This window comes from Sinocyclocheilus rhinocerous, unplaced genomic scaffold (genome assembly GCF_001515625.1).
Source record: "Sinocyclocheilus rhinocerous isolate Xijiao unplaced genomic scaffold, SAMN03320098_v1.1 scaffold8, whole genome shotgun sequence".
In the NCBI taxonomy this organism is placed as follows: Eukaryota; Metazoa; Chordata; class Actinopteri; order Cypriniformes; family Cyprinidae; genus Sinocyclocheilus; species Sinocyclocheilus rhinocerous.
The window spans coordinates 2,734,498-2,753,334 of NW_015666800.1; the positions used below are offsets into that span (position 1 = coordinate 2,734,498).

An 18,837-nucleotide genomic window follows, 5' to 3' on the forward strand; every position below is an offset into this window, starting at 1 on the left:
CCTGGTTAAATAAAGTAAATAATAATAATACTTTGAAATTATAGTATTATATGTTTAATAATAAATTCATTAGCACCTATGGATATGTACTGTAATTGAGGAGGTGATTGTTCTGTGTGGAGTTTAAAGGCAATACTGTTTATTGCCTTTATGACTGTTTTTGCAGGTCTGGAGCCTCACACCCACTACAGCTTCATTGTTGTTGCATGCACTGCAGCTGGTTGCGGAGCAAGTCAGCCATCTATGGGCCACACGCACTGGAACAATAGTTAATGTGGAGGTATTAATGGCTGGCTATGGAGTTTATGGCAAATTAAAAGCCTTTAATGTTCAACATGACCCACATACATTGCTAATGCACACCTTTGCACTGACACCCATCTCTGTTTAAAAGGCAAATCTATCTTGTGGCACGCTGGAAGATGCACCAGCAGGTTAATGCACAGGCACATACACACACTCACTCATCTCATATCATCTCACAGTAAAACATTTCAGAATCTTAAAAAATTGAGTTCTTTTGATTTCTCAATGCATAATCACTGTTATTATACTATATGTGTGTATATATATATATATATATATATATATATATATATATATATAATATACATCTTTTGATTTCTCAATGCATAATCACTGTTATTATACTATATGTGTGTATATATATATATATATATATATATTGCAATCTTTTCACAATAAGCCTTCTCAACAGCTGTTTCAGAGCTTTATTTATTCCTGTTCTTTATGTATCAAATGATGAAAAATCATTCTGGCCTTCTATCAACACTTGCCTCTTCCTGTCCTCTTTTTTTCTCTCTCTCCCTCTCTCTTTCTCTCTCTCTCTCTCTCTCTCTCTCTCTCTCTCTCTCTCTCTAGATGTGTGGACAGTGCCCAGGCATATACAGGTGAACTCCTCAGCAGTGGAGCTTCACTGGAGCCAACCTCTCAAACCCAATGGCCTGCCTGATTGCTAATGCACACCTTTGCACTGACACCCATCTCTGTTTAAAAGGCAAATCTATCTTGTGAAGTCATGTATGTCTTAAAAGAGCCTTCCGCAGAGTGTTTTTATAACCCACATCAGGCGTTAATACATGCGCGTACACACACACACACACTTCCCTTTCTTTTCATATGCATGTCTGTTCAGAGCATCTGTCACGCCTGTCACAGATCACAGTGGAGGGGCTGATCAGCATTGCATTAACAATGTCATCTGTTAAATAGTATCACACCATATTGATCCAGCAGGGACTTTTCCAATGAATCAAGTATAATGTAAAAGCAGAATTATAAGAAGGCTTAGTCATCTGAGCCTTTTCTTTTCCCCATTTATATCAGAAACAGAACTGTACATTTCATGAGGGTCAGTAGCTGACTAGTTGACTATTTTTAGATAGGTTTGTTTGTTTATATTTTAGTCAGTGATTTTATTTATTCTAGTGAAACCCTCTGAAAAGGTGTCTTTTAAATTCATTTTGTTTAAAATACTGCCAGTTTATTTTGTGATAATAACCATCTGTCTTTACAGTTACTAACTATTTTTTGGTCACATTCGTTAAATTTAGGTGAAATTTTACATGCAGAAAATGTTTGTCTATCGTCAATGATGTATAAAACACCGCTCACACAGAAATCAATTTCAAACCAAGCAGCTTTTTATTTGTCAGTGCAGTGAGGTTTTTTATCATTAATATGCTATTATAGATTTTGTTCATATTTTTAATTATATTTTATTTATATATTTTCTGTTTTCATTTTAATGTTAAATTACTAACTATTTTTTGGTCACATTCGTTAAATTTAGATGAAATTTTACATGCAGAAAATGTTTGTCCATTGTCTATCGTCAATGATGTATAAAACACCGCTCACACAGAAATCAATTTCAAACCAAGCAGCTTTTTGTTTGTCAGTGCAGTGAGGTTTTTTATCATTAATATGCTATTATAGATTTTGTTCATATTTTTAATTATATTTTATTTATATATTTTCTGTTTTCATTTTAATGTTTGCTGCGTGACAGAGTGGTCGTCTTCACCGGTGACGGAGGAAAGATGAGCTACATAGACACTGGCCTTCAGCCCAACACCAGGTTCTATCTATCAGCCATCTTTAACAAGCCATTAGCACTTGATTATCGATGACATCTAATCCTATGTGTGTCTTAAAGAATCCTGGGACTCTACAATAACAGAACTCTTCAGTAACAGAGCTGCTCTGATACCAAATCATTAAAAGTTTTTAAGAGGAGTGAGCAGGGAGGCAAGCTAATGAGCAGCAGTGTTGGCTTGGAAAGTAGCATTGATCGCGTTCCCCTTGTTACTCAGGATAGGACAGCAACACAACTTTTCTGCTGTTGCTGTTGTAATGAGATCATGAGATGAGATAATGAGAGAAATAGGATTTTTTCCCCCTTTTTTCATACATTTATTAATATTATTACATAATTGAAAAAAGTAAAATGTCTCTCTCAATCTCTCTCTTTCTCTCTATACTGTATATTATATATATTCAATAAATTATATATATATATATATATATATATATATATGGTTTTATTAGATTTTTTCAATATTTCTGTATCGTTTTTATTAAGTTTTATTTAGATTTAGTTATTTTAGTACTTAAGCTTTAAATGAAAATGACAAATGTTGCTTTGGCAAGTAGCTCTAATAAAATAGGTTTTATTTCAGGAAATGTTTATTTTATTTCAAATTATGTTTTATTTTAATGGTTTTAGTTTTTGTTAATGATAGTAACCCTGGCAGCGATTCCATGTAACTTGAACCCGTAGCTAATTCTGTGTGGGGAAATATTTCGCCCTCACACAAAATTTGCCCACAAAATTTCACTGGACAACGGTAAATGTGATGGTTCATGAAACCATAAATGAACAGATTCAAAAACAAGTAACCAAGTTGGGTTTTTTTTTTGTTTGTTTGTTTTTTTTATATAATGAAATATTGTGATTTTTTTTTTGTATAATGAAATAATTTTTGCTGCTATTTCAACTATTTTGCTGCTAAGATTTCAACTTGGCTAAATTACAGTGTATTCTGTATTTTTTAATAAATCTTTTTTTTTTTTTTTGTAAGGTCTGCTGTAACTGCTGTAAATTTGTCAAAAATTGCTCTATATGACATCATTCTGAACTAGCTGTGTGAGTGATTATTTTTAGCTTGCATTCATGATTTTAAATAACACTTGGTTTGTTACACCGGCATTCATGCCTCAATTCTGAGGACTCCAATGAAAGACGCACATCCTCAAACAAAACTGTGCTTGCTGTGAAAGACACGGCTTAATGGCAGAATCAATGCACCCACCTCTCTCGCGGACAATGAATAATTAAACTCAGCGTTGTCTCCCACCTGAAATGGAGAATCGCTGAAACAGAGGCAAATTTAACTTCTGTGACAGGAGACTTTTAAGCTAATAACATAATTTAGTTTCGCAGTTGACTTATTTATGTCCTATCCATCTTTGCTTCACAGATATGTGTACGAGTTGGAGGCCAACACCAGCGGCGGGAGCAGTCTCAGTGATAGATACGTCATTCAGACCCCCGTCTCCTCTCCGGAAAGGATTCCTCCTCCGTATAATGTCAGCCTCCGTGGCCCTCGCTCCATCTTTGTTGCCTGGTCACCCCCAGGTAATGTTTACAACCTAATGCACTATGCAGCCTCTCTATTTAGCACTAAAGCAAGGCTGATTTATCCCTGCTCGGGCCTGCGAAAGTGACGGCACGCGGGCAGGGATTTACGAGTGGCGTTATGTGTAATTTACCAGGAGCCCAACATGGTCGTAGTGTACATGCATCAGTGCGGGCCGGACATAGATTGGTCCCACCAATCAATTAACATTCAAACCTAAGTGACAGCTTTTCCTACCTCTAGTGTGATTTAGGGGAGAGTTGTTTGAGATGTGCTTGCCCTTCACCTGCGTGTGTTCTCCCATCACTGTCCAATCGTGTCCCATTCATTCTCTCCTTCTCCGCTGTTGCTGTGGAGTTGAGGTGAATTTCAGGTATTTGATGGTATGTACCAATGCTGATCACGTGCATGTTGGTGCACGACAGCACACATAGGTTTATTTATTTGTTAACTGTATATTTATTTAGTGGCATTCCAGCTTTCTTGGTTGTACTCTGGATTAATCTTCTAAAAGCCCAAAAAGCTGAGATCAAGTGGAGACTGAATGGATAAGTCACCACACATAGAGCTTTTACAGGAAACAATATGTACACTTATGGGGAAAGACTGAACCCCAAGTGCGTAAAGAAATCAGTGAAAGGTGGATGAGGAAGTATCATGGTTTGAGGGATGTTTTGTGCAGCAGGAGTTGGGCCTCTTATAGAGCTACATGGCAGGGTGAATGCAAATGTTTATCAGAATCTCCTTCAGCAACATGCAGTTCCTTCCCTGCAAACATCTCCCAATCAGCCTGCAATTTTCATGCAAGACAATGCCCCCTGTCACACTGCAAAACGGGTAAAGCAGTTCCTTGAAGCTGAAAACATTGAAATAATGAAATGGCCAGCCTAGAGTCTTGATCTGAAACCAACTGAAAATCTTTGGCAACAAAGTTATGGCTAAGAAACCCATACACTATGGAAGAGCCTGGAAGAAAAGTGGACCAAGATCACACCAGCACAATATGAGAAACTAGCCGCAGATGTGATGAAGGCACTCAAAACAAGGGCCTCTACACTTCCTACTAATTTCTGACAGCTGTAACCCTCCAAAATTTTAGTTGTAATCTTCTTTCGTGATGCAGTGGTTACTGTTCTCTAATTTTGATCAGTGTTTTCCACAAAATAAAAGGTTTTGTTGAAATGCCTTGGTTATTTTGTAAAACATCTTTATATAACAGTGCTATACCCACAGCTAATATTCCTTCAAATTTTGAGTGATGAAGATTAATAATATTTCAGAAAAAGTCAAGTATTTATAGATTGTTCTCTAATTTTGATCTCCACTGTATGTGTGTATGTATGTACAGTCAAACCAAAATTTATTCAGACACCTTCAACATTTCACACATTATCACAGATTATTTGCTATAGTTTAGAAAATGGTAATAAAATATGACAAGAACTCAGAATTAAACTGTCAGAACAAATTCATCTTGATAAGGTCATATAACACTTAAGCAAAACATGGTCAGGTCAAAGTGTCTGAATAATTTTTGGTGGCAATGAACAGAAAATAACTTTTAAACCATTTTTTTTTAGCATTTTCTGGGAAGTCCCTTTTGTGGAGGCTGTGTTGTGGTTCACTCAGTCATCCAGAGTGTGTTGTCTTTGCTGTGGTCCTGCATGATCTTCTAATCATGTCATTTGCAGACTGCAACCCACAGGCCTCCACTGATCAATCAGTCACTCTGTTTACACTCTGAGACTGCAGCACCAGGCTCATCTGCACATCCCACAGTGCATGTGGACCGAACATTCTGCCACATGGAGAGCAAATGCAAACTCTCCTTCTCTTTCTCCCTGTGGTATTAGCTGTGGTAGTTCATAGACTCAAGCACCCCAGACTGCTACCCAGCCCACCTGCTGCACATATGTGCAAGAGAGCACATATGTGCAGCATCTACCCTTTGCATGTCAGATCTGTGTGTATGTGTTCAACTGGTCATGTGTCCAAAGCGAAGCGGTGTGGGTGAGTGAGTGTTAAAGCGTGTGCGTGCATATTCGCACACTCAAGAGTGATTTCACAGACTACATTCAAGCAGTCCTGATTGTCTGCCTCAGATGGTCCATCTTTTGCTATTATTGCCCCATTATGCCTCTCTCCTGTGAGAGGATCCCCTTAAACAACCTCAATTACACCATAAGAGCCCTTAAACAGCCCTGATACCCACAGAAAACATTTACATAGCCCAGATCTTTTATTGACTTTACATTCAGAGAGAGGCGAGCGAAAAATCTATGGCTTCAAACTACAATATCTCACGCTTGGTTAAGTCCGAATGCAGAAACGGGCACGGTTTTAAGCTGCACCTGTGCTTGATGGATCAGATCTGATAGCATGTTCCTTTTCTTTTCCTTTGTGCCATTATTTCTTATTAGACTCTCATTCAAGTTGAAAGTGCAAAAACTCCAAAGTCAGTGATTAGTTGTAAATAATAGAACTTAGGGACCTGTGCGATTGAACTTCTCAGGCAGGAAGTTTTGATCAAAGCGCCGTCTAATTCCAGCGGGTTTTTGTGTCTCAGGCAAAAGACTACATCTGCTCAGGGAGACGCAATGAAGGAAGTTGAATAATTTAACTTTTTCATTTGTAAAGATAATCAGCCCGTTCTGAATACATCTCGGGTCTCATAAATGTTGAATAACCTATCAGCCTCCAGTTGCCGTAAATTATGAAAGGCGCTAGTGATGGGAATATTAACAAAGCGTGGATGCCGGGACTCTACATTCTTTAGTTCAAATGCATTACTGAAGACTGTGTGCGTGTCTGTGTGTTTCGGACAGAGGTGGGATAGACGGAACGGGGGAAGTGCCTGCTTGCCCAGAAGGATGTTAAATCAAGGGCAAAGCTTCCCAAAGTGTCAGATCCACTGTATGTCAGTACTTGCACTGTATTACGAGTACATACGGCTCTTCGTATATTGTGATTGTGGACTGGGTGAGCTGATTGTGTGTTTGTTTTCTTGGTGGGTTGGCACTAATCTTTTCGGTTAGTTTGTCAGTTTAGTTATTGGTTTAGTGAGTGGTTGCATTTGTGTCACGTTTCTACTATCATGTTTTTGCTTAAACGAGATATGATTGGATATCAGTTAGTAAAAAGAAGTAAATGTGACTTTATATTTCTGTTTCCCATTAAGGTGTGTATAATTCAAGTGCCCCTTTGGAATATAACGTCCTGCTCAATGCAGGCACTGAGCGGCCCCTCATCCGCCCTGCTGGACCAGAGCACTTCCTGTTACTGCAAGGACTGGACCCCTACACCGTCTACCACATTCAAGTACAGGCCTGTCAGCCAGGTACTCTGAAACCTAAGCAGTGCAAAACTTAAGAAAATAGTCAAATAAAAGACGAATGAAAGAAGAAAATATAGAAAACAGAAACTGAAAAGATACGATTAGGGGCATAGATTTCATTTCAGGTATACAACAATCAGATCATTTGAGTTAACTTTGTTGGAATTTCGCTGTTTGCTAATTTTTTAATATTTGGCTCTGTAAATGCTTAATGTATTTAAATCAGTATCCAAAATAAGGGGGGGAAATCAAGGAAACATATTTACAATTTGTCCTTTCTCTCTGTTTAAATATGTTGTATTAGTTGTGATTTTAGCTATGTATCAAATGGTTTCATTTAAATATTTGTATGTGCAGATGGTTGTGGTGTAGGACAGGGGGTGTCTGTTCGGACCCCTGAGGCTGCTCCGTTAGCTCAGGACCCTCCAGTTCTCACAGCTGCAGGTGCGGCCGTTATCGAGGTCCGCTGGAGTCCGCCAAAAAAAACCAACGGCCTCATCACTAGCTACTTCATATACAGGTACAAAGCACTCACTCTCACATACGATCAACAAAACATCCTGGCATCTCATACCATGCTGCTCACTGCACAATATAAGACTCATTTGATCACTCTGCACAGTCGGTCATCAGGATTTTTGTCTGATAGGCTGTAGAATTTGTAGTCTGTTTGCTAGAACAGGGTTATTTTGTCAACTTAATCTGTACAGCCTAAATATTTACTTACTGGATCACCCCCTGATTTTGAAAATTGTAACATTTAAGTAAGGGATAATGCACGGCTAGCTGTGCATTAAAAGATTTTAATGCACGACGTGGAGGCCAAGAACCAGGCGACGCGAAGCTTATACTATGGTCATATGCCAGCATTGACAACTTAAAGCTATTTATGATGTTTGCAGCGCAATATTTGACCGGAAGGGTAAAAATGACAGTTATTTTCGTCAGTTATGGCTCATTAGCTCTATCATTCTTTCCGCTTCAAATCAGACACAGAGATAAATTAGTGCGGTAAGCCCACATTTATTTGAATGAATTATAGCATTTATTTGAATTAATTATCAATCGAGAGAGAGAGAGAAGAGAGAGAGAGATGACAGTTGTGTGTGTGAATTACCTGCATCTGCGTATCTCTCTACAAACAATGAAGCTCTGTTTAGTTACTTCAAAAACACCTCGTGGCTGAGAAATATAATGGAGCGATCTAGTATCCAGGCTGTTTTATTAATATAAGTCACAGGGCAGCGCTGGCAAGAAGTTTCTGTGTGCGCAGTGCGATCTGTGATCTCTGACCTCTCTCTCTCTCTCTCTCTCTCTCTGTGTGTATACATCAATGAAAGCAGCGCATTAATATAGAACGGTGATTGACTTGGAACTACCTGTGCATTAAACAGTTTTAATGCATACCTGCCAGCCAATCAGAATCGTGTATTCAGACAGACCATGGTATAAATAAATATAATGAATGAAACATTATTTTTGTATAAATCAGAATAGAATGTAATATTTAATGTTTTATTTTAAAGATTACAATGCTGTATTAATAAAATTAAATACATTTTAAATCATTTTAATTAATGTTTTTTTTATATTAATTCATTTATTATTATTTGAATTTACTTTAGCATTGCTGTTTCTGTCACAATCTCAAAAATCCCCTGCAGTTCCATCATGAACCACTATGTTCAAAAACCTTTGTGCAAGACTAAGACATTTGGAAGGAGACATTTGGCACAGAAATGTTCACTGATAATTCAGCATTTCCGTTCATACGTTGCCTGGTAATTGATCCCATAACTTTGGCGCTACTAGTACCATTCTGTACTGTTTGAGCTACAGAAACGTCAATTAGTAAAAAAAAAGACTCATCATTAAAAATTTGATGGAAATGAAGAATCATCAGAATAAGAATAGAATATTCATAGCTATATGTGACCCTGGACCACAAAAATAAGGGTCAATTTTTCTAAATTGAGATTTATACATCGTCTGAAAGCTGAATAAATAAGCTTTCCATTGATGTATGGTTTGTTAGGATAGGACAATATTCAAGTATATTTGTACAGCGCTTTTCACGATACAAAGATAAATGGAAATGAAATAATATATATATTGAATTTATACATGTGTATGTACATATAGTTTGGATAAAAGCGTCTAATAAATTACTAAATAAATAAATATAAAAACACCCGCACTCAATGTATGGGAAACACTGTAGTCTCATAATTGAAGTGTAAATTCTGCAGATTACATCATTGTCCAGTATTGTACTGTCAGCAATTTATTATAAAAACGTTTTCATATACGTTACATATTTACATACATAATTATTCAGGTGCATGTGTAATAACTTGCGAAAACTTGAGGCTACAGCAGCACCACTTCTTCATCGTTGTCTTGTCTGATGCACTCAACCAAGTGTTGTAACCATGACCTCGCCCCTCCATTCGAATTTCCATAGGCGGGAATTATTTTAATGATATTCTAATGGGCCGCTTCGTGATATCACAAAACCCGGAAAACAACGTTGTAGTCCAAACGAGCCGTTCGTTGTAGTTCTTGAAAAGGGATTTTTTTTTAAACGAAATATCTCCCTTTGGAGTGGACTTTGAGATTTGTAAGTTTGAAGATCTTTTTATGCCCAAACATACAAACTACACACTGACTGAAATTCAGAAAGTGAAAAAGCATAATAGGACCCCTTTAAGACTGGTTTTGTGGTCCAGGGTCACATATTATCATGACATCCAGTTGTCAGAACTTGAATAAAGTTGGTTCCGTCAGCATAGGGACATTTAAAGACATATTTTGGCTCTGTGGACATGTTACCCAGTACTATTTATTAGCACTCCTCTCTCAATCTCTGCAAATGCACTTCCATACAAAGATGCTGTCAGGCTAATGTCAGTGCAGAGCTTGCATGGGGATAAATGTGTGTGTAGATGTGAGTCCATGTCAGGGCATGTTTGAAAGGAAAGCCAAAAACGTAGTCGAACACAAACAATAATTATGCTGTGACCTTGAGGTGAACAGGCCAATCACTGCTGGTTACACTTGTCAACATTTCCTCTCTAGTTCCTGTCTAACTGACAGCAGGAAAACGCAGAATGGAGTGTGGAGTGCTTATGTGGATATCAGCTGTATATCAGTAACTGTGGTATCTGAGCGCAGAGAAGAGGGAGAGAGAGAGGCTGATCGGCAGCTCTAAATGGAAGATGACATTGCCCTGCTGACTTTGATTATTCCAGGCACATTCAGAGCTGTTTGAGAGCAATATGAAACAGAATGCCATGATGCTGGCACCCCGCACAGAGGAAATAAAGCTAAGACTGACATGGCACGATCACATCAGAATGCTTTACTCCGCTGTTACAGAAACATCCTTCAAGGAGAACAGAGAGCGATGTGCCAGGGAGTAGCTAACTCTATCATTACGCTGCCATCATTACCCTTATGTTCGGAAACAACACAGCCAGCCGTGTTTGAACCTTTATTGCTGCACATCGTGAACGCCAATTTAAACCATTCAGATTTGACTTGAAGGATTCCAGACAATGATCAGATTAAACTATATATTGAGATGTCTTCCCAACGTTTTCGCTCTTGGATGGCAGCAAAAACAGTGTTTACAGCTTCTACGCGAGTATGATTGTGTGTGTGTGTGTGTGTGTGTGTGTGTGTGTTAGCAACAGGGTAAGATTTTAGTCAAGGGCAACGCGGCTTGTTGTCCAGTGTCATTCATTTGCAAGGTCAGATCAGTCTAAGCCCGCATAAATCTTAAGAAAATATTAGCATAGCCACAGATGCCGGTGCATTCCGACAAACGCATGACTGGATTTCATCTTAGCCCTGATTTGGGAGCGGGATAAACTCTGGCAAATATATCACATTCAGGGGGCAAAGAATTCACTCGTGGCTTAAAGGACTTGGTGTATTATTCTATCTGCTCATCTTAATACCAGCGATCAGTGCTGCACTAAATGTAATCGGTTTAATGTGCTATTGTGTATGTATTCAGCTCATTGGAGGTTATCTGAAATTGTGAAGTGAGTGTCCCCTCCTCAGGGATGTTTGTCCTCCACGCATTTAACTTATATTACACAGGAGAATCCCACCTGAGATAGTCCTTGGCTGCTATACAGAATTATTGTAAATCAGTTCCTAAGAATACATCCATGTTCATATTGCATGCATACAGTTGCTGCAGATGCTGGTGAGACAATAAAAGCATTGATGAAGTTTTTACTCCTTATTCAGCTAGCTGTTACAGCCTCAAGATGCTGGACTTCTGAAATGGGTCATATCATGATAAATCAAATTCTTGTTGATGTTTTAAAGTAAAAGAGTTTGATTTATTGATATGTAAATAGATTGCATTGGAACTAATCAGCAAAAATGTCTCTGGATTTTTGACCTCATAAGGAGGAAGTAGGATAGATGGGATATATATTTCATTTTAAAAAAATTGGAAAGCTCTACCTGGCTATGTGTAGCACCTGCTGCTCTGCATGCCTGTCCAGTGAATCCTAGTGTTATGAATTTATATATAGATAAGTATTTTAAAAAAGTTTTTTTAAGAAGTCTTTTATGCTCGCAAAGGCTGCATTTATTTGTTTAAAAATGCCGTAAAAACAGTAATATTGTGAAATATTATTACAATTTAAAATAACAGTTTTCTTTTATATATTTGATATGTAATTAATTCCTGTGATGGCAAAGCGTTGTGTAAGTGAAGAAGTCCTGTTGCTCATTTTAGCTCATTTCTGTCTGTTAAAAGGTACAGCAGCAAAAATTTGCAATTTAATTGAAAAATTCATAGTGGGAAGTCTTGGAAAAAAATTTAATAAATAACTTTACCTACATTTTTTAACCAGTGGAATAAAAGTAAATGGGAAAAAAAGACATCTTGTGCTCCAGATGCAGTGTCTGTATGTGTGTGGAAAAGACTGCTGATCGCAGCTGTGTGCTGTAGTTTAGCGCCATGGTGTGAGACGTTCCTCTCCCCTGCCAGTCTCTGTTTGGCTTTATTTTAATGCAGTGGGTGAGATTAGGCCGTTGCGGTGAGAGTGGGGCCGGCAGGGGCCACATTAGAGCAGTGAATGTCATTTTCTCCAGCAGCATGGAAGCCAGGCCTCTAATGTGGAGGAATTAACGAAGCTTGAGCAAAGCCCAGCGCTCTGCCCCTGCTCCTCATGCGTCTCTGTGTGCTCTTCCTCATCTCTGCATCCTTCTTTTGGCACCCCCACTATTTGTTTGTTTTGGGGCCTCATTTTTAACTGCAACCACATTTGAAGGGTCTTTAAAGAAGATACTTTGTGTGTTTTGTCATGTTTTTCCTGTCTTTCATTAAATGGCAGATGAAGGATTTCTGTTTTTTCATGTAATCTTAATTCTGTCAATTCCAGACGACCAACTGGAACTCAAGAGGAGCTGCTGGTGTTCATCTGGACCGAAGGTCCCCTAGAGTTCACCGATGCCTCAGATTCCCTTCTACCGTTCAGTGAATATGAATACAGAGTCACCGCCGACAACTCTAAAGGCTCTGCCTTCAGCTCATGGACCACCGCCCGAACTCTAGAGGCAAAACCGCAGGGAATGGACGCGCCCTCGGCCCGCCCTGCCAGTGCCTACTCTCTTCTGCTGAGCTGGACCCAGCCTAGCATGCCAAACGGAGGGATCTCCAAGTACAGAGTGGTGTACCAGAAACTACTCAACGATCCTACGTTCAACTCCACAACTGTTACTGCTCTTACAGTTCTGGTAATACTCTTTTCTCCCATCAATTTGATATGCTGTCCATACATTCTGTGAGAAGTTATAAATGAACCATGTGCAAAGAAGCAAGACGTTTGAGTAATGTTCCATGAAATAGCACCCACAAAAAAGATTTTACACAAATCTATCAAATTAATAAAGAGGCAACTCTTTTTTTTCCCCATTATTAGACAGAAACCAGAATTAAAGAAACAGTTATCTGTGATAACATCAAAGAACAATTAAACACATCAATAGCTGTAGTCATTTTGTCACAATAAATGAGATAAGTTGTCACAATGGCAATTAAATAGCCTATTGTAGACTTTTCAGCAAAAGGTTATTAATAATGAAACACAAAACAATATATTACACAAAACAAATATAAACATATAATATTTAATTAATAAATTGTATACACTACTGTTTAAAAGTTTGGGTTCAGTAAGATTTTTTTTTTAATTAATAGTTTTATTTTCACTTTTACGGGGTAATGTGACCCTACTGCTGACAAAAAACTTTTTAAGAGATATTGAAATAGATAACATTTATTTTAAATTGTAATAATACTTCACAATATTGCTGTTTTTAGTGTAGTTTTGATCATGTAAATGCAGCTTTGATAAACTTAATGTTTAAAAAAATTTATAAATAAAAATAAAAAAAGATATTACAGACCGAACCTTTGAACAGTAAATTCATAAACATTTAAAATGCTTGACAAAATGCAGAAAACACCCTTGTCTGAAAACAGAGTTAGGCTTTCAGTTAAAATCTTTTAACTCAAATTATAGTTGTTTTTTTTAGTTAAGTATAGTTAGATTGTTTGCTTAGATTATTCTTATGATTTATTTTGAGCCTACTTTGAGTGTGTATTGACCCATTGTTGTGTTTTTGGCTGTAACTGCTTCTAGTTCTAAGTTCAGCTTCAGCACCTGAAATTTCCAGTCTCCAGCATCAGCGTCTGTCTGAGATCATTGATCAGCGATCAGCCCATTGCTCGCATGTTTACACAGATTCCTCATCCGCTGATGTCTCCACCTATAAAAGTAGCCGCTGTGATTCATGTTTGACACCGAGGAAAAATAGTGTGCTGCTTTCCTCGCAGATGCACACAACTGTATCATGGCCAAATTAAAGGCTTCAGCTTGAGCTCCTGTTCAAAACAAGTGTGAACAGAGCCAGCTTGCCCCCTGATAGCAGCAACACCATAGGGGAAAGAATCCAGAACCCACTGAGGAGTTCAGCTTCTCCCACAGAGCACCAGATAGATGCCTGCCTAATAGACAAATTAATTATTTTGATAGCAGTTAATGAACGTCATCCAGGATAGGCCTTTTATCAGCACCCCTCTTTTCTTTGTGAGTAATTTACAGTTCCGCTTCTATTCTCTTGGCAGTCCTTTCAGGTTTTCTTGACCTCCAGAGGTCGGCTTCAGTGGTGAAGTGTGACGTCAGATTGCAGTTAATCAGCTTGTAATTAATTTATATAGTTTATATCTATATTAAACAATTTCTATAGATAGAAACTATATAAAAATAGTTTAATTAAAACAATTAAAGAATATAAATTAAAAATTATTTAAAAAATGTATTTTATCATTGAACAAATTCCAATATTTAAATAGTTTTTACCAATTTCAGATGATGCTTCCAATACTGGATAACTTTATCTTGGTTGCTTATTTTTCATCAGCAGAATACACTGTTGTGGTTGTTGTTTTTGTTTGTTTGTTTGTTTTGTAATTCCTCTGCTTTCTGTACGTAGCTTCCACTGCTCTCTCTGCCTCTCTTACTCTCTCTCTCCCCCTCCTGATCTTTCCAGATGTTGCTCAGCAGCCCCATGAGAACCCCAGCGGTGGGAGATGTATTAATACATCCTATTGATTAGATCAGGACCCCTGACAATTCAACTTTAATAATTTGAGTTTTAGTTTTAGCAATGTAAGTACTTCAACCTAAACATACTTATTTCTGTTAGTTGCCAAATTATTTCAAATTTTACATCTAATAGGTTATGTTTTTTTTTATTTCTGCTTTATTTAAATTACCAGAAACGATTTTTATAGATTTTTAGTCTTAATGATAGCAAAACTGTAATATGCTTAACAATACTTTTAAAAAATATGTCTTAAAATCAAATGTTGTTTATTTGGAACGCAAAAACATATGGGTTGTCCTTATTGTTGAGCCCTGTCAAGTAAACATGCTGTAGTTATCAAATCAATCCAAAGAGTTTGTGCTAGAGGTTTCGTATTTGATTTTGATTTAGAAACCATTGCTTAGACACATAGTATGTGGAGGCGAGTCAGATCGTGGAGCAGATGGTGCCCAGCGGTGGGAGATGTATTAATACATCCTATTGATTAGATCAGGACCCCTGACAGTCATTTGCAGAGATACCATCTGGCTGCTGTTCCAATGCCTTCACCCAAACAGGACGTGACACCTTATTAATCTCCACCGCCGCTCTATAGACGCTTCGCCTTTTGCGCACAGAAGCCTGACTCTGTCGGAGTGGCAAGCGGAGATGCAGGCGAACCTGAAGGGTGCAAGAAATTAAGGTTATTACACAAATTGAGCCATATGGTCCAAATATTTCAGAGCTGAAATTTACTAGGCAATAAAAATTGCTCCTGCCTTCCTAATGGTGTAAATTACAGTTTAACCATGGCTCTAATGATGTCCTTCTGCTGCCTGTAACCACTCTAACATGAAGGACATTGTTTAAAAAATGCACAGGAAAAAAAAAGAGGGGCGGGGGGGTTTGAAACTATGGCAGCATGTTTACAATCTGTTAGTTTATCATTAAGAACACAGTGAAGAGTGCATAAACATGATGGCAGCGCGTTGGACCATGTCTTTTTTGTAGACTCGTATACACACTGTTGAAGTGGAGCAGAATGATCCGAGCAGAACCGCGAGCAGCTCGTTTGGGCCCTAGTTGAACCCGCGCTCATTTGCTGAAAGGACACACAGAGGGGAGCTCCCGACGGTCTGTGGATTTTGATAGTGGATTCCTCTGAGCTTTCACAAACTTTAATCTCATTCATAGTTTCAGACCAGGCTGGTGACACATTTTATTTGTGTAACTTAAAGATTCAAAAATGTTTATAGGTGTCACTTAAACTTTTTATATAATATATACAAATATTTGAATAATATATTTATATAATACAATATTTTTACATAATATACATTTTATTTTTAAATAATAATTATTTATTTTATTCTATAATATAGAAAATATTATATGGACAGTTGGCCAAACGGTACACTGAAAAAGCTTTAGTCTGCTATTATATTGTCTAGAATCTGCTTTCGGTTTGTAGTACTAAGTAAACACTCTGAGAGAGCCTGTTAAATCTAATTTCTTATTTAAAGAGCTAAAGTTAGTGGCGCACTTGACTGTGTGTGCTTTTATTTTCTGAAAACAGCTTCCATCATTCACAGTCCTGATTGTCATACATACTCAGCCTCATTCAGAGGAGGTAAACGGTACTTTCCTCTGTTTCTGTATGTGTGTGTTTGCATGCATGAGGGGTTTCCTTCATCAGACACCAGCCCAGTCTGAAGAACAGCTCAGTGATTCAAGAGCCCTCCATCTGATTGAGGCTTGGCTTGAACAGGACTTTACATCTAAATCACAAATAATTAATAATGAAAAGGCATCTCAGGAACAAAAGCGAAGATGCTTTGAAATGCACTAAAGTCTGTAGACTTTCTCAACAGTTAAACTAAAGTGCTGGTAGGAATGAGAGCAATGGGGCGGTTTTAGTATTAAAGGGATAGTTCACCAAAAATTCGCCTCATAATTTACTGTATGACTTTCTTTATTCTGCATAACACAAAAGATAAATTGACTTTTTTACATTTGTCCATTTAATGAAAATCAGTGGTGTTTAATGTTGTTTTGGATGACATTGACTTTCAATGTGTGGACAAAATTTGAAACATTCTTAAAAATATCTCCTTTTGTATTCCACAGAAGACAGAATTGTAATTTTTGGATGGACAGCTTGTGAATAGCACAGGGAATGTGCATCATGAATATCTTTCCTTCAGTTTGTTATAAAATGTCAGTGTAGAGAAGAATTTGCATTTTATTCAAGCATCTTTGTGTGTATGAAAAATAAATGTTAGACATTCGGTGATATTCACAGATGAATGATAATGCTTACAACAAAATCCATCAGTGCATCATTTTATCTGCCTAAAATTTTCATACATTTCTGACAGAATTTGAGTGTAGGTTACTTAAAACATGACCAAAGGCTCAACTTTGCCAAAGGCTCCATTTGATGCTTTTTGATGAGGCATTTCCCGGGCCCTGTAGCTGTTTAGCGTGATACTAATAAAATCCAGCTCAGGCTGAAGTCAGCAGTGGCAGGCCAGGACAGTATGTCTACTGTATGCAAATGAAGCAGTACCACACCTTTGAAGGGTCAGGAATCTCCACTTTCATCTAATCAGCATAATTGTTGTGACAAATCCACATGGTTATTCTTAATTAAAATCATCCCCTGGCCCAAGCAGCCCCCAGCGCTGTCACAGGAAATAACACATATGTATGTAGCTGATGAGACAAGGGAGACCTGTGCTCAGTTGAAAGAGAAAAAGAGGAAAGAAAAAGGGCTTTAAAAGACTTCTTTCCCCTTTACAAACGACTGATTCCCTGAGCTAATGCTAAATGTACTTCTGACTCTGATACCTCTTTAATGTTTAAAACAGTGAGGCCTCTTTCTGCCTCAATTAAAGCAAGTCTGAATTCAGTGCTTTTGTTCAGAAGCCTGGCTGCTTTTGGCTTCCACATAGAGGTGTACACTTTCAGGTTTATATGCAGTGGATCTTAATATATTGTTTGTATTATTTAGAATTTAAAGTGTGTGTTTTATATTATTTAAATACCTGACTAAGAAATGAAAGAAATAAGAAATGTAATTCTGTAATGTTGAGAATTTATTGTATGGTGGATCCCAAAAGGCAGCATAACCAATTCTCTTAATCAAAACTTAAACACTTCCCATTTTAGGGATCTGTGCCATAAACATTTATTTGGAAATCTATAACAAAAATCAATTCTCTTAGTCGCTTTTTAATGGCTGCCTTGAGTATCCTGGATGAGGGAGCGCCTGCTTGTTAATGTCTTGATGCCCGTGTTTAGGAAAGTGTTTGATAGCATTGCCATCTAGGGGCAGGATATAAGTCTCTGTGCTGAAATAAAGTGAAATGAAACAGCTGTCTCTATTGACAATGTGCATATGTTTGCTGGTTTATAGTCCAAATGTTCTCAATTTTTCAACCACATAAAAAGGTAGTGTTTTAAATGCTTTGGTGCCTCCCAGCGATGTAATGGACTGGGGTGTAAAAATCTGCATAGGGATAGTAGAGAGGGGTCTGTAGTTTTATTGTTGATGGTGAGAATTATGTGTTGTTTTTTTCTGGTCAAATGAAATTTTATTTTCAAGGAATTAATAATTCTGCTGTTAAAAAAGCAAACATCTATTTACAAAACTAACATTTGCCATGGATGCTGACAGTGTTGCATTCCTTTATTTAATTATCGTTTTATATTAGGCTTTTCATGGTGATTTAAAAGCTTTTGTTTTGTTTTGTCCACCTTTGCATTCTTGATCTATTCATGAGTACTGCATTCATGAAAAATGTATATAATGCATTTATTGATATATACACATTACGTAATGTATGCTGTAGATAATAATAATAAATAAAATAAAATTTCTATAATTATTAAGTTGTATGTTTTTGTTAATTACTTAATTTTATCAATAATAATGATAATATGGCTATGTACTGTGGGTATAGAAAATAATCACTGGGATAAAAATGTGCCTGTCCACAGTGCCTTGCCACCTATAGTTGATTGTTTGCTTCAGTTGCACTGCCAAGGACTGAAATGCTCCAGGAAAGCTCTTTTCATGCTGAGCTGATCAAAATGACCACAGCTGATCACAGTTGAAAGTCAAATAGCTTTGTGTGCCATTGAGAAGTTGATTAGCTACACCTGATTGAGTTTACAAGTCATTTTTAGGAGAGGGGTGATCCTTTTTCCAACTCAGTGATT

At 37.5% G+C, this 18,837-nt stretch overlaps 1 protein-coding gene across 1 annotated transcript in view; it reads left to right on the forward strand.

The window, feature by feature from the left end:
- Positions 1 to 18,837, forward strand: part of LOC107733123 (Usher syndrome 2A (autosomal recessive, mild)) — a 209,374-nt gene that overhangs the window by 174,527 nt on the left and 16,010 nt on the right. Inside the window, 8 exon segments of the mRNA XM_016544622.1 lie at positions 167 to 250; positions 411 to 434; positions 883 to 969; positions 2,005 to 2,101; positions 3,504 to 3,661; positions 6,841 to 6,999; positions 7,354 to 7,516; positions 12,405 to 12,759. Coding sequence (XP_016400108.1) covers positions 167 to 250; positions 411 to 434; positions 883 to 969; positions 2,005 to 2,101; positions 3,504 to 3,661; positions 6,841 to 6,999; positions 7,354 to 7,516; positions 12,405 to 12,759 — 1,127 coding nt within the window.